We start from the raw sequence: 13504 nt of genomic DNA, 5'->3' as shown, positions 1-13504 counted from the left end.
AGTCAGGAAAAGTGGACTCCCACCTCTCTCCAGTCCAAGGCTTCCAATGGAAACGGGAGAGGCTCTGCAGGAGGGGTTTTCTGATCTAGCCTAGAGACCCACCAAATATACAAGCAGGGATTAGAATTAGAAACTCCTTTATGGAACCCATCTCGGCACTCTCCGTGGTTCTCACTCCGACATGAATAATATTAAGGGAAAAACATTGAAAAGCTGTTGTCTGGCAGTGAGCCTCTTTTCAGAATTCCTATTGGTAGGCGTGAGTTAGATCATTCAACACAGGGAGCACAGAAGCATTAGTGGTGTCGCTAATAGGCAATGATGTGGCCTTCTTTCTTCAAAAAAAAAAAAAAGAAAAAAAAGAAAAGACACTAAAATTCTCTCACATTTTAGAAGTTTTTATGCTACATAAAGGATAATAATGCATCCTGACTGGTTTGGCTCAGTGGATAGAGAATCGGCCTGCTGACTGAAGGGTCCCAGGTCCGATTCCGATCAGGGGTATGTACCTTGGTTGCAGGTACATCCCCAGTAGAGGGTGTGCAAGAGGCAGCTGATCGATGTTTCTCTCTCATCGATGTTTCTAACTCTCTATCCCTCTCCCTTTCACTCTGTAAAAAAATCAATAAAAATATTTTTTAAAAGAATAATAAATGTGAAGTAGTAAAAGTTGAGACTTGTATATATTTAATTAGCCTGTACTGAATGTGTAACATATGCTTGAACCATTCTGGGAACTGTGAAAACAAAATCCCAACATGGAGATAAAATGAGCCCTGGCATTGCAGAGGCATGTAGGTGATTAGCATTTATGTAGGTTTGGGTTCTGAATTTGAATTATGATGTTATGTGATATATATAATTTTAGTATATGCTTTCTTGCTGATATGAATAATATCGCTCCTAATCTTGGTTTACTCTTTCCATCTCTAGGAGATAGTCAACTTCAATTGTCGGAAACTCGTGGCCACGATGCCTCTGTTTGCCAACGCTGACCCCAATTTTGTGACTGCCATGCTGAGCAAGTTGAGATTCGAGGTGTTTCAACCTGGAGATTACATCATCAGAGAAGGAGCTGTGGGTAAAAAAATGTACTTCATTCAGCATGGCGTTGCGGGAGTCATCACAAAGTCCAGTAAAGAGATGAAGCTGACAGACGGCTCATACTTCGGAGGTTAGTGCCAAAGAAACACAACCGAGGTGACATGATGGTGCTTCGGTATGTGTCTTCCTTAGGGTTCTGGAGGTTTCAGAATGTTGATTTGTTGGTTTGGAATATAAATTCTCATTGGAATTCTGATAAAAAGTGTCTATAATGGCATGTTTTTCTCTTATGAGGCCTTGTAAAGCTTAACACCAAAAACTGGAATGTTTTCTTTAGAAAAAGGCAAGAAGCCTGCCTTCCAATATCTGCAGACTTATCCTATAGGAGAGAATTCAATCAAAAGTTTTTCTTCTCACCAGTGAGGTGCTCAATAAGTGCTCCTTACTAAGTGGTCCTTGTTGCTTTCTGTTCATCCCTCATAGACGTCATCACTTTCTACCCCTTTTGAAGGCTTCTCCATCAGAATCAATGTAACCCAACTCTGTGTCTCCATGGCACTTCCCATAGCTTTGCGGAGTCCTGGTCAAGTCCACCTCATGCTCGGATTAACAGGTAGTTACCTGTCTTCCTTCAGGTATTAGGTGGCAAGTGTGGCATCAGAGAAGCCATTTAAAAGTCAAAGACGCTCAGGCCCCAAATGTCAGAAGTTCTGATTCGGGAAGTCTAGACTGGAGACACACTTTTATTTGTTTATTAGAGAATTCCAGTTATCAGAGGGGAGGGTTGAATGAAAGAAGGTGAAGTGATTAGCCAAGGAACATAAATGCATAATCCATGGACATAGACAGCAGTGAGGTGATGGCCAGAGGAAAGAGTGGAGGCGGGGCTGGGTAGAGGTGAGCAAAGGGGGGTAAATGGAGAACATCTATAATAGTGTCAACAATAAAAAAATTCATAGTTGCATTTCATCTAGCCTCCTTCTGAGACCAGCCTTGCAGCCAATAATTCACCATCCTTTAAAGATTGTTCTCATAACTGCTCAAAAATGATATAACTTAAGCAGAGCAAAGTTATAAGAAATAAATTTATTTAAACAGAAAATAATCCATAGTTATAAAGAGAAATTATTCAAATCAAATTAATAAGAGTTGAGAACCAATCAACTGTTTTTTATGATATGATAATAATAATAATCAAAGTTTAAGATGTTTTCTTCAATAACAGCTAAGAAATAATTATTAGAAAAAGTTTATAATTGTATTAAATGCTTTTGTTGAATTTATCAAAATAACCATAAGGTTCTTATTCATCAATCTATTGCTGAGTAAAACATAAAACTTAAAAAATTAGCTTCTTTGAGTTCTGCTCAGCCATTAAGGACAATTTTGAAGTTTCCATCTTCCCTTGTCATCCTCCTCTTCTTCCTTTTTGTGAGTTTGTGTTGTTAGCCCTTAGCCTTTTGTAAAGATTGTGATAAGAAAAAGGAGAGGATTAGGAGAATCTAAGAATCTAAAGGAGTCTTTCATGTTTGAATGCAGAAAAAAGAGAGAGCAATTGGAAGATGTGGAGTAAGAAATAAAAGTATAGTCTAAGAGCCTTGGCAGAAGATGGTGTGGAGGTAAAAACGTTTTGAAGACAATAAAAGGGGGAGGTGGTGTTATAAATATGTCATAGAAAAGTTTAAAAAGAAGTTCCTGGAAGTTACCTTATGCATTTAGAATGTGGTTCTACATTTGATATATGTTTTGTGCATTCAAGGAGCTTTTAATTACTATACAGTTGAGTGTGCTGATGTGAGTAAGGTTGCATACACAGCTGGCACATTTACCTCCCTGGATTTATGTGGGTGAAACTGTTAGTAAAGTCGATTAAATTGTCCTTGTGCCAATGAGATCATTTTGGGGATAAAAACTACTTTGTCCTGTTCAGTATTTCTTCAGCACATTGTAGCATCTTTATCCACAAGTGCGGTTGGTCTGTAATTCTGTGGTTATGTTGTTCACTTTGTGTCATGACGACTTTGGGTATCTCAGGTTTTCCTCATTTCTAAAAAGAGTAAGAAACTTTTTTAAAAAATATATTCTCTATTTCAATTTTAAGCAATCTCTCTTTACACACACAATTGATATTTATTTGAGTTAAACACCCAAGAAGATAATGAAAGGCAGTTAGAATTTAAGAATAATAAATTCTACTTAGCATGTTAAGGTTTAGAATTCATAACGCTTTCAGAATCTAATGTGGGATTTTGAAATTAACAGAGCGGACCTTTGTATTACACTCATTTTATATTCGTGTAAACAGAGCTTGGCCAGTTCACAAGGCAGGTCAGCAGAAAAGCCAGGGATCAGCTGAGCAATGCTCTCCCCACTTGGCTAAGATGTCCGGATTAAATAAACATAATTAGTACACAAGACACACTGTCCCAAGTGATAAGAGGACTTATTCAAAGAAAGGTCAAATTTGGAGTTTTGTATTTTGTGCCTAACCTGACTTCTTTCTACAATAATGCAGAACAGTAATTCTAGATTAATACTTTTTTTTTTTATATAACTCAGACAGGTTTTTGTGGTTGTTTTCTGTCTCTCCATGCTGAGGTGGGGGAGGAAGCATGCTAGGTCAGCACATGCGCGGTGGCACTCAGCGTTCCCCAGTTCAGTTCTAGGGGAGGGAGCGCAGGAAAGGGGGCAGGCAATGTGTCCACTGTGTGTTAGGAACGTGCCTAAGGTCCTGGGGAGACAGCATTAAGCTAAATTGACAGGATGTCCCAGTGTGGAGCTTATGTTTTTAGTAGGTACTTAGGTTTTAGAAAGAAGAATTTAATAAGACGATGTAGAAATGACTTAGTATTGTAAAAACCACATTATAAAATGGTGATAAGTGCTTCAGGGAAAATTGTTGTGGGGGAGAAGGATAAGGAATGCCCCCTCATCCACAGGGCCCTATGGAGAGCAGAGATCAGGCACATGAGAGCCACAGGCTCCCTACTGAGAGTGATGGTGACCGAGCATCCAGCGTCTGCTGAGACTGGTCCTCCTGGCTGGGGCCAGGTGATGGAGATGCAATGAGTTTGGGAGCTAAGGGAGGCTCTTGCTTGTAAGAAAGGGTTCATGGACTCCTTCTTGATTTCTCCTGTGAAGAAAATTGTATTTATTTTTTAATCCTCACCTGAAGATATTTTTTTCCCATTGATTTCTAGAAAGAGTGGAAATGGGAGATTGGGGAGGGGAAGGCATCAACATGAGAGAGACATCAATTAGTTGCCTCCTGCAAACTCAGCTGTGAATCTGAACCCACAGCCTGTGTTTTGTCCACTGTTCTCACTGCTTTCCAAGAGAGACATGGTGATCCTCAGGGTGTAAACGTTGAACTGTTTTATAGTCTACTAGTGGCCTGATGCATGAAGATTCATGGAAGAATGAGCCTTCCTTCCCCTGGCTGCCGCTCCTGCCATTGCTCTGACCCAGGGCTACCTTTCCACCTTCCCATGCTGCCCAGTGGCCCAGAGTGGCTGGGATGGTGCCTTTGTATGCAAATTAACCCGCCATCCTTGCTGGGTTAATTTGCATACTCACTTCTGATTGGCTGGTGGGCACCACAAAGGCACAGACAATTTGCAGCCTACTCTTTTATTAGTGTACATTTGTCTGCTCACCTGACCCTCCTATTAATCATATGATCAATATATTATCCACTAAGAGAAAATTCTGTTGCATTGGTATACCTCATTAAAATTGCAAATGATGGGTTTTTTTTACTCAATAGTTCATAATTTTAAAGAAAATTTTCTGTTTTCCTAATGGAAGGTGTTTCATTGTTAGTATCTCTACCCACTCACCTCTTATGGGGCGTTTTCTTTTCACACAAAAGTGTTCTAATTAATTCTGTCTCTTAATTGTCCTGCTGTCAAAATACGTTTTTTCTGAAGGTGCGGCCATGTAAATAAGTTCACCAGCAGGAGCTCACTTCCGGTGTGGGTTGCTGTGATAAATCATTTGGCATTAAACGCTGTTTAACTGTGTCTAATGTTTTGCCAGCCTCCAGGAGACCACCAAGTACTTTATACACCTAATGTGCATGTTTAGGATTTTTATGTCCCAAATGCATGTGACCAGATAAGGATCACGTGGCATTTAAAGTTGAGAGTCTCAGATTGAACAACCAGACAGGCAATGCCTCCCCGGGGGGTGGGCATGGCTTGTAGGAGACCAGGGATCTGCTGATTTCTAGCTTACAGTTCACTTTGCCTCTCATGCATTTCTAAAAGCTGAGGCTGGTTTTCTAGAAGATGTGAGGAATCCGTGGATGGTAAATTCACAACTTAATTAGCCCAACGCTCCTATTATATTTAGGAGAAAGAGGAGGCAGCAGCAGAGAATAACAATGAGTCTTGGAGATTTTCCTTTCTCTTCTTCATTTGTTCTGCCCTTAGGCCAAGCTCATAAAATATTTGCTTCAATACTGTCAAGTCAGCTCTGACAGATCTTTTTGTGGTGTTAGCCCACCTAGAAATACCAGAAAATGTACAATTACTAGGCTAGCTAGGTTATTGGGTGGGAGAGATGTTAGCAGCTGTATCCTCACCTTACAGTCCTAGGATTCTATAAAGTCATGTATAAATGCATCCGTGTAGAACAGAAAAGTAAATCCAATGTCTGCAAGACTTATGAAGATCAGGGAGAGCCTTAAGAAGACATTTGATCAGGCTGGCTGGTGTGGCTGAGCATTGACCTATGAACCAAGAGGTCACTGGTTCGATTCCCCATCAGAGCACATGCCTGGTTGTGGGTTCAATCCCTAGTAGGAGGCAGCTGATTGATTATTCTCATCGTTGATGTTTCTATCTCTTTCTTCCTCTCTGAAATCAATAGAAATATTTTTTTTTAAAAGAAGGCATATTTTGAAGCTATCATGCCTGCTCTCTTTAATAAAATAGAAAAAGAGGAAGAGAAAATAAAAAGAGGAGAAAATAAAAAAGTTTTTATTTTGGTTCCCTTGTATTCTTGTGATGTTCACCCAGACCTCTGAGGCTTTTTATAATTAGAGGCCAGGCCATAACTTGAACCTAATAACTTAAAATCCCCATGAGGCAAATGTACTTTCTCATCTTTATGTGTAATTCTAATTCATGCATTTAATTTTTTAAAATGTGCCTCTGTCTAGTTCTTAAATTTCAGTATCTATTAAAAAAAAAAAAACAAACAAAAAAAAACAAACAAACACCAGTTATGGGCTTTATAGCAGCTTAAATAAGTCTATCAGATTATGATTCACTTTAGAATATAAAATTGTTTAAGTAATTTTCTAATGGTATTTCTCCTTTTGAAAACATCAATTGCTAAATTCTGATTACCGATACTCTTTGGTATTTACATTTTACTTGTGTTATCCAAATGCTTCCTTTTGTGGTGATAAACTTCGCATGTGCTGTTAAAGGAATTTCTGGTAATGAAGAGCAGATGGAGGATTTTTTTTTTCTTTCATTTTGATGCATATCTCCGGGGTGGAGAGAATCAGGATTTTCTATCAAGCATAGCTGGAGAACTTTCAAAGCATGTACATTACCAATCATCTAAGAGAAAACCATCTCCCAGATCAATGTTTTCCTTAGGCTTCTCCTGACTGTCAGTCTGCATGAGTGATTTGAGAGTCAGCAGTGGGCCCTTTAGCCTGAGGCTCAGAATTTCCCGTTTCTGCCTGCAACCCTGGGTTCCTGGAGAGGAGGCTCCTGCACTCTGATTGCTCTCTGTATTTATATTCACTCCACAGCGGTGCCTGCCTCTTGCAAGGAAGTTCATCTAAACTGTGCCCCTTACCCTTTATATGAAGAATAACACAATCCAAATCCTTTAACAAAGTTGCCCAAGTACAATCTGGCTCAACCTATTTTTCTAATCTCAATTTTAAATTTTCCCTTCAGACACCCTCAAACCAATACCCCCCAAGACTATGAGTTCTTCCTTAAGTAAGCAAAGTTTGCCTTTGCAAAGATTGACCCCCTTGGTTAGAAAAACATTTTTTTTCCTCCAGGCTGATGCTTTGCTTCTCATAATTCTTAGAACACCACTCGAATGTTATTATTTTATCTCCCCTAGACAGATGATTTTTTTCTTCCTGTTTTCATAGCACTTTAACCTTAACCTATGATTGAACAGTTTCATTATTATTTTGTCAAATTTTATATTACATTATGAATTTTACAAGCTTAGACACTGTGATTTCTTTCCATTTAAACCCTCAGCACCAAAGCACAATTCTTGAATTATCACAGACACTCAGTAAGAACTTGTACAACAAGCAGATGGTTGGATGGATGGATGATGGATGATGGATGGATGGATGGATGAGATATTTTTTCCCTTTTCTCTAATCCTTATCTCTCTCTTCTTCCACTTTCTCCCCAGCTCTAAAAGAGGAAAGGCAGTGAAGCCTCCTATTCATTGTGCTAAATTCATTGCCTATATCTCAAGATAGGAAGTCAATACAATCAATAATGATAAATTACAACTACACTAAATGAAACACAAGGCAGTTCCTTATCTAAGAAATTCGGTGTTAATGCTTTAATCACTTCCTATCTAATTGTAATCAATCTCACTATATTAGTGATTCAATGATATAGCTTTATAATTTAAAGCAATAGAATCTATTCAACATTGTCTAATATCAATAGAACTTTGTGGGGTGATGGAAGTATCCTCTACTCCACAATGTTCAATAAAGTGGTTACTAGCCAGATGCAGCTATTAGCATTCATGTGAATGAGGAGTTAGCGATTTCATTTTATTGTCATTAATTTGGGTTAGATATGAATATTCACGGGGAGTGTAAGTGCCTACTCTATTGGATAAAACTGTTTTACATTGCTAGGATGGGTGAAAAGGGTTTATAAGGTAACTGAATCCAGATTAGTATAAAGGGCTCTTGCTTTTTCTATTCTTCCTGGAAATTTTCCAATCTTTATTTGATGCTAAATCCCAAATAGCCTTCAAAGTTAATTTACCCCATAAATGAAGCAAATTATATATTTCCTTTCTTAATTTCTTCCTTTTTCTCTTCATCAAGTAAATATTGAAAATCTTCAATATTTCAGGCAGAATTCTAAGAATTAGTCATATAGTGATAAACAAGATATAATTCTAGAATTTGTGGATATAGTGTATGCCACTGGGGAGACACCAAGTAAATAAAAAATAAATGAATGCAGGTAATAATTTCAAGTCATTGTAGATTCCATAAAAAACATAAAGCAGGGTAATAAAAAAAACATTGTAGCAGAGACCTTAATAAAAACGAGTCAACTACTCATATAAATATCTGAGGGAAGAGCATGGGGAATAGGAAGAACAAAGTTTCTGAAGTCTGCGCAGACATGGTGGGTCTGGGAACAAGAGAATATCAGTAGAGCAGAGTCGTAGGATCTGAACTCAAAGTGGTGTCCAGAAAGAGAACTTGTGGAAATACATAGACCATGTTGCCTCTATAAGCCATCCCCGTGATAGACCAAGCACTCTAACTTAGTTCATGTGGAAGGTGGTGAGCAGTGGAAAAGATGTAAGGTTAATGAACTGGAAATCCTGATGGGGTAAAAGACTCATTGGAGTTAGAACAGCAGAATGAATTGAGCTGCAAATACAAGCAGTAGTGATGTAAAGTGGGGTAAGCTGTTGGATGGTAATAAGGAAGTCTAGGAGATGACTGCTGAATAATGGCTAAACAAAAATTTTAAAATGAAAGATAATATTGAGCTGATTAAAGAACACTGAGACCAATGTGTTGGATGAATCATTCCAAGAATCCTGATGGACACAATGGTCATATGCCTTAAATGTTATGACATGAATGATCTGCATTTCAATGAAGGCCTACTTAAACTAAAGTAAAGCTATACTTTTAAAATGTATATAAAAAATCAATTTTATATATATATATATATATATATATATATATATATATATATGATTTTTTACAGAGAGAAAGGGATAAGAATAGAGAGTTAGAAACATCAATGAAAAAGAATCATCGATTCGCTGCCTCCTGCACACCCCCTACTGGGGATGTGCCCACAACCAAGGTACATGCCTTGACCAGAATCTAACCTGGGACCCTTCAGGTCACAGGCCGATCCTCTGAGCCAAACTGGTTAGGGCAAAGCTATACTTTTAAGATCATTTGTTCTTTCACATATTATTTACACTCTCTATTTTCTCTGTATCTCTAATTTTTCTTCCTGATTTATTTGCAAATTTTATATAAGATGCACAGAAACTACAGAACTAAAAGATTTCTATTATGTTGAAAACTTATAGATGATCACTTTATGACTACATGTGCATTCTCAACCTTAGCACATTCCCATATTAGGATCTGCCTCAGTTGAGCAGATCTGCTCATGGGTCATCCCAGCTGGTGTGACGCTTGAGCTGACATTAGTAAACTGCTTCGAGTTCTTTGGTTAAAGGTTGTGCAAAGCATCATTCTGCTGTGAGGCTTTCTTTAAGGACCAACATCATACTTCATGGTATCTGTGAGTCTAGGAGAGTTTGGAAATGAGGGAGAAGTGTATATCGGGGTAGGCACTCTGTAACCAAGTGTGCAAGTACAGGCTCTACATGGGAATCTCTGACCTTCGGGTTTTTATTTTTAATATTATCTCTGACCTTCGGGTTTTTATTTTTAATATTATCTCCTCCTCTCACCTCTGCTAAACTATACTGTTAGCCCAGAGTGAGGTGCAGTGAAGTAAGACCGTTTTTCTGGGGAGAGAAGAAGTGCTATCTTGAGGCACTAAGTATACGTTTGGAAGTAGTTAATTTTTTTGACATTCTCAAGGTCACATTTGAATCCTGTAGGAGAGGTAGCAGATATGCATAGGACATATGCAGACTCATTGTCATAGTGTGGCACATGCATGTAACACCCCCTGAAGGGCAGATCTGAGAGATGCCCCAGCTCATGCTGTGTAGGCTCTGAGCAGTGCACTCTGCTTAGGTTCATCCAGGCGGCGGGTGGCGTCCCGTGGTTACTTCATTGCCTAACTGCTGGGGACAGATGGCTGCTTCCTCCTGTGTCCTCATTTCAACTCTGTCTCTTGCTCAGTCCCTTTCCAGGTGGCCTTCCCCGGGTGCTAATAGCAGAGGCTTTTATTCTGGGCCACAGTTTTACATCCTCTTAAATTTAGACCTTCCACTGACGTCTGAAGGTCCACAGTGCCAAATCATACAATGGTACAGAGGTCTCCCTGCAAAACGAGGCACCACGTGCAATTGAGAAGTTATGCCTATATTGTTGCTTGATGGTTCTCTGCTCATAATGTTGCAAATTAATGGTCAGATTCCATCTTTAGGGACAAAGCTGTGGAATGATTAGGAAGCTGCATGATGTGGCAGAAGGAGCAGCAACACAGAGCAAGGATCCTGTCCCATCTCTGTCAATAGGACCCACCTGCATGTCCTCAGGCAGCTTGATTAAGGCCTAGGGGCTTGGGAACATCTTCTGTGAAGTAATTATCAGGCTGGAACAGTGGTCGGCAAACTAATTAGTCAACAGAGCCAAATATCAACGGTACAACGATTAAAATTTCTTTTGAGAGCCAAATGTTTTAAACTTAAACTTCTTCTAACTCCACTTCTTCAAAATAGATTCACCCAGGCCATGGTATTTTGTGGAAGAGCCACACTCAAGGGGCCAAAGAGCCACATGTGGCTTGCGAGCCACAGTTTGCCTACCAAGGGGCTAGAACCTCTACAGCCTTCCAGCTCTATGATTCTGCAGGAATAGGCCTCTTGGGGCGGGAGAGGGGAGGGGACAGCCAGTTTGCTTCTTTTAAAGTTTGCTGAGCATCTAAAATGAATTCTTGCCTATTCTAGAAGCCACATTATTTTTGAAGAAGGCTGTGTATTTGAGGATGTTTTCTAGGACAAGACCCTAGATTTAAAAAAGGAATTGGGGGCAGGTTGTGTTTAAGATGATTCATGTCCTCTTGGAAAAAGACAAACTACACTCACTTTTGACGGGTAGTGAAAAGAATAGAAAGTGTCAGGGGCGGGTTGTGAAGCTCTCCGAATGGTGACAGGAGGACACTGTTAAAGGTGTGGTTGTCAGAGTTAGATCTGAGAGGCTATTGGGCCTTGAGAAAATCACTGATCTTTTCCAAGCCCCTGTTTCCTCATCCCTCAAACCAGGATTCCAATCCCTACCTCCTCAGAGATTCTAGCATACATAGAGTGCTCAGCGCAGCACTAGGACATGGTCCGGGAGGCGATGTTAGTAGTCATTGGGGCACAGGGGCTGGGGTAGTATAGAGCAGCAGGTACACCTTCAATATGTTACTGAGGCCCTGGCCAGGTGGCTCAGTTGGTTGGAGTGTCGTCCTATACACTAAAGGGTTGTGAATTCAATTCCGGTCGGGCCCCATACTAGAGGCAACTGATCAATATTTCTCTCTCACATCGATGTTTCTTTCTCTTTCCCTTCCTCTGTCTTTCTAAAAAATTAATGGAACATATGCCTGGGTGAGGATTTTTTAAAAAGGCGTTACTGAGGCATTATTATGCAGTGCTCACGTCAAATAATTCAGCACTGGAGAATGTGTCCATCTGTGTATCTCCTGAGTCAGTGTTAGTCTGAGACCAGTAGCAATGGAATTCACTCGAAATCAGTGTACATGAGTGGTGAAGGCTGGGGTAGACTAAATAATCTCAAAATTTTTTAAAATTGCGGATCATCTCATCTCATCTCATTTCCTTACTTTATACACATGAGTGTGGGTGTGCAAACACCACCCCCAAGAAATAGCACGTAGGATTGTCCAAATTCTCCAAGTGACTCATGCTTAATGTGCCAGACGTTGTACTAATTTCACATATTTCATATAACACCATATTAGATTTAAATAGCTACAAAATATATAATCTTTAGCATTTTGAATATCAATTTCCAAAATCCAGTGAAATGGAAGAGCAAACATATGTTTTGAAGAACTAAATTATTCCGAAACATTCTTGTAACATTTAGAAAGAGGAGGGATCTCATCCTTGTACAAACGAGGGCCGAGAACTGCCTGGGCCACAGAGCTCCGCAGTGACAGGTGGGCCAGCACCTCTGGCCACTGGTCTTCCTACCACAGCAGTGAAGGTTTTGTAACTTCTCACCTGTGGTGTCACTTCATGGTATTTCAGAAAAAAGGATTCTTTCCTCTTCGACTGAATTACGAAACACATTGTGCACAGACAAACACACATAACTTATTTCAGCCTGTTGTTAGACAATCTGAATTTAGTAACACTCCAATTAAGTGTGACTGTCTTGACCTATTATCCACGGAAACAAGTCTCTCCACGGCTGGATTTACTTAGTAGAAAAGAGTCAAGTTACTGGTCAGAAAAGTTCATCCAAAAGATAATGGAGTGGAAATAATTTTGGAGCTTTAAATTGCCTCTCATTGCCTATTGTGTGGGTATAATAAATTTAAGGCAATGTTGGAATATCCTCAGCAAGTTTAAAATGCCAGAAGTCTTTTAACAGTTCCCTTGTCCCACATACATACTGCATGTAGCAAGAAACACATTAACAACACAATAACATTTCAACGGCATATCATGAATGGTCCGTTCTGCTAAGATATGTATGTGTTGCCCCAAAGAAAGGAATGGAAGGTTCCAAAGATGTGGCTAAGTATTCTTGGTGCTAGGAAGTCAGTTAACAGTTAGCAGACATGAATGAGAGCATTAATTGAAGTCATTGAACAATGCAGGGTTTCACTTATTAATTCAGTACATACTTTCCTGTTGTAAGGACTTACAATGAGCACATTAACAGTTCTCATTTTCTGGGAGTTTAAAAGATATTTGTAACTATAGGACAACCACCAATTCATCCTGCCTCAACAAAAAACTAGAACTATTGGAACAATAAAATCTGAAATAAATACTGAAAATACGAATTAAATACTGAATTATATATAATTTCATTTATGAAATTACATATAATTTCATAATCATTTCTATATGCATAATGTGCATGTTTGTGCATGTACTGTTACAAGTTAGAAGAGAGGATACAATATAAATATTTAGGCTTGAAATTCCTAATAGGTTATCTTTGTAAAGAAACAATAGACATAGGTGAAGATATCATTATTATTAGCATTATAAATTTTCCAGTGAGAGAGAAATCAGAACAATACTTTCATATCTTGTTTTCTATTCATATCCCCTTTTCCTTCTCTAATTAGAACGGAAGTGACCCAGACAAATGTTGATTCCTCATTGCTGAGAATCTTGGACCTGGTGCAGTTGTGTTTTTGTGTTGGTGACTGTAGTACGAGGGCATCTGCTATAATGCACAGTTCAGAGGGAGAGAAGAGACTCCATCTAATCATTGCATCATCCTGAGCCTGATATTTTTTATCGGACTTTCTCTTGGGTTAAATGAAACACACAGGTGCCTGATCACATT

The 13504-nt window shown here is 39.1% G+C and overlaps 1 protein-coding gene across 2 annotated transcripts in view; it reads left to right on the top strand.

The window, feature by feature from the left end:
• Window positions 1-13504, top strand: part of HCN1 (hyperpolarization activated cyclic nucleotide gated potassium channel 1) — a 267988-nt gene that overhangs the window by 237213 nt on the left and 17271 nt on the right. For both annotated transcript variants that reach the window (XM_084881672.1, XM_084881671.1), the window contains one exon: window positions 934-1174. In XM_084881672.1, the coding sequence (XP_084737798.1) occupies window positions 934-1174 (241 nt within the window). The remainder of the gene's footprint in view (window positions 1-933; window positions 1175-13504) is intronic.

This window comes from Pipistrellus hanaki (assembly GCF_964339955.1).
Source record: "Pipistrellus hanaki genome assembly, chromosome: 4".
NCBI classification, from domain to species: Eukaryota; Metazoa; Chordata; class Mammalia; order Chiroptera; family Vespertilionidae; genus Pipistrellus; species Pipistrellus hanaki.
This window is presented reverse-complemented; position numbering and strand designations above follow the sequence as displayed.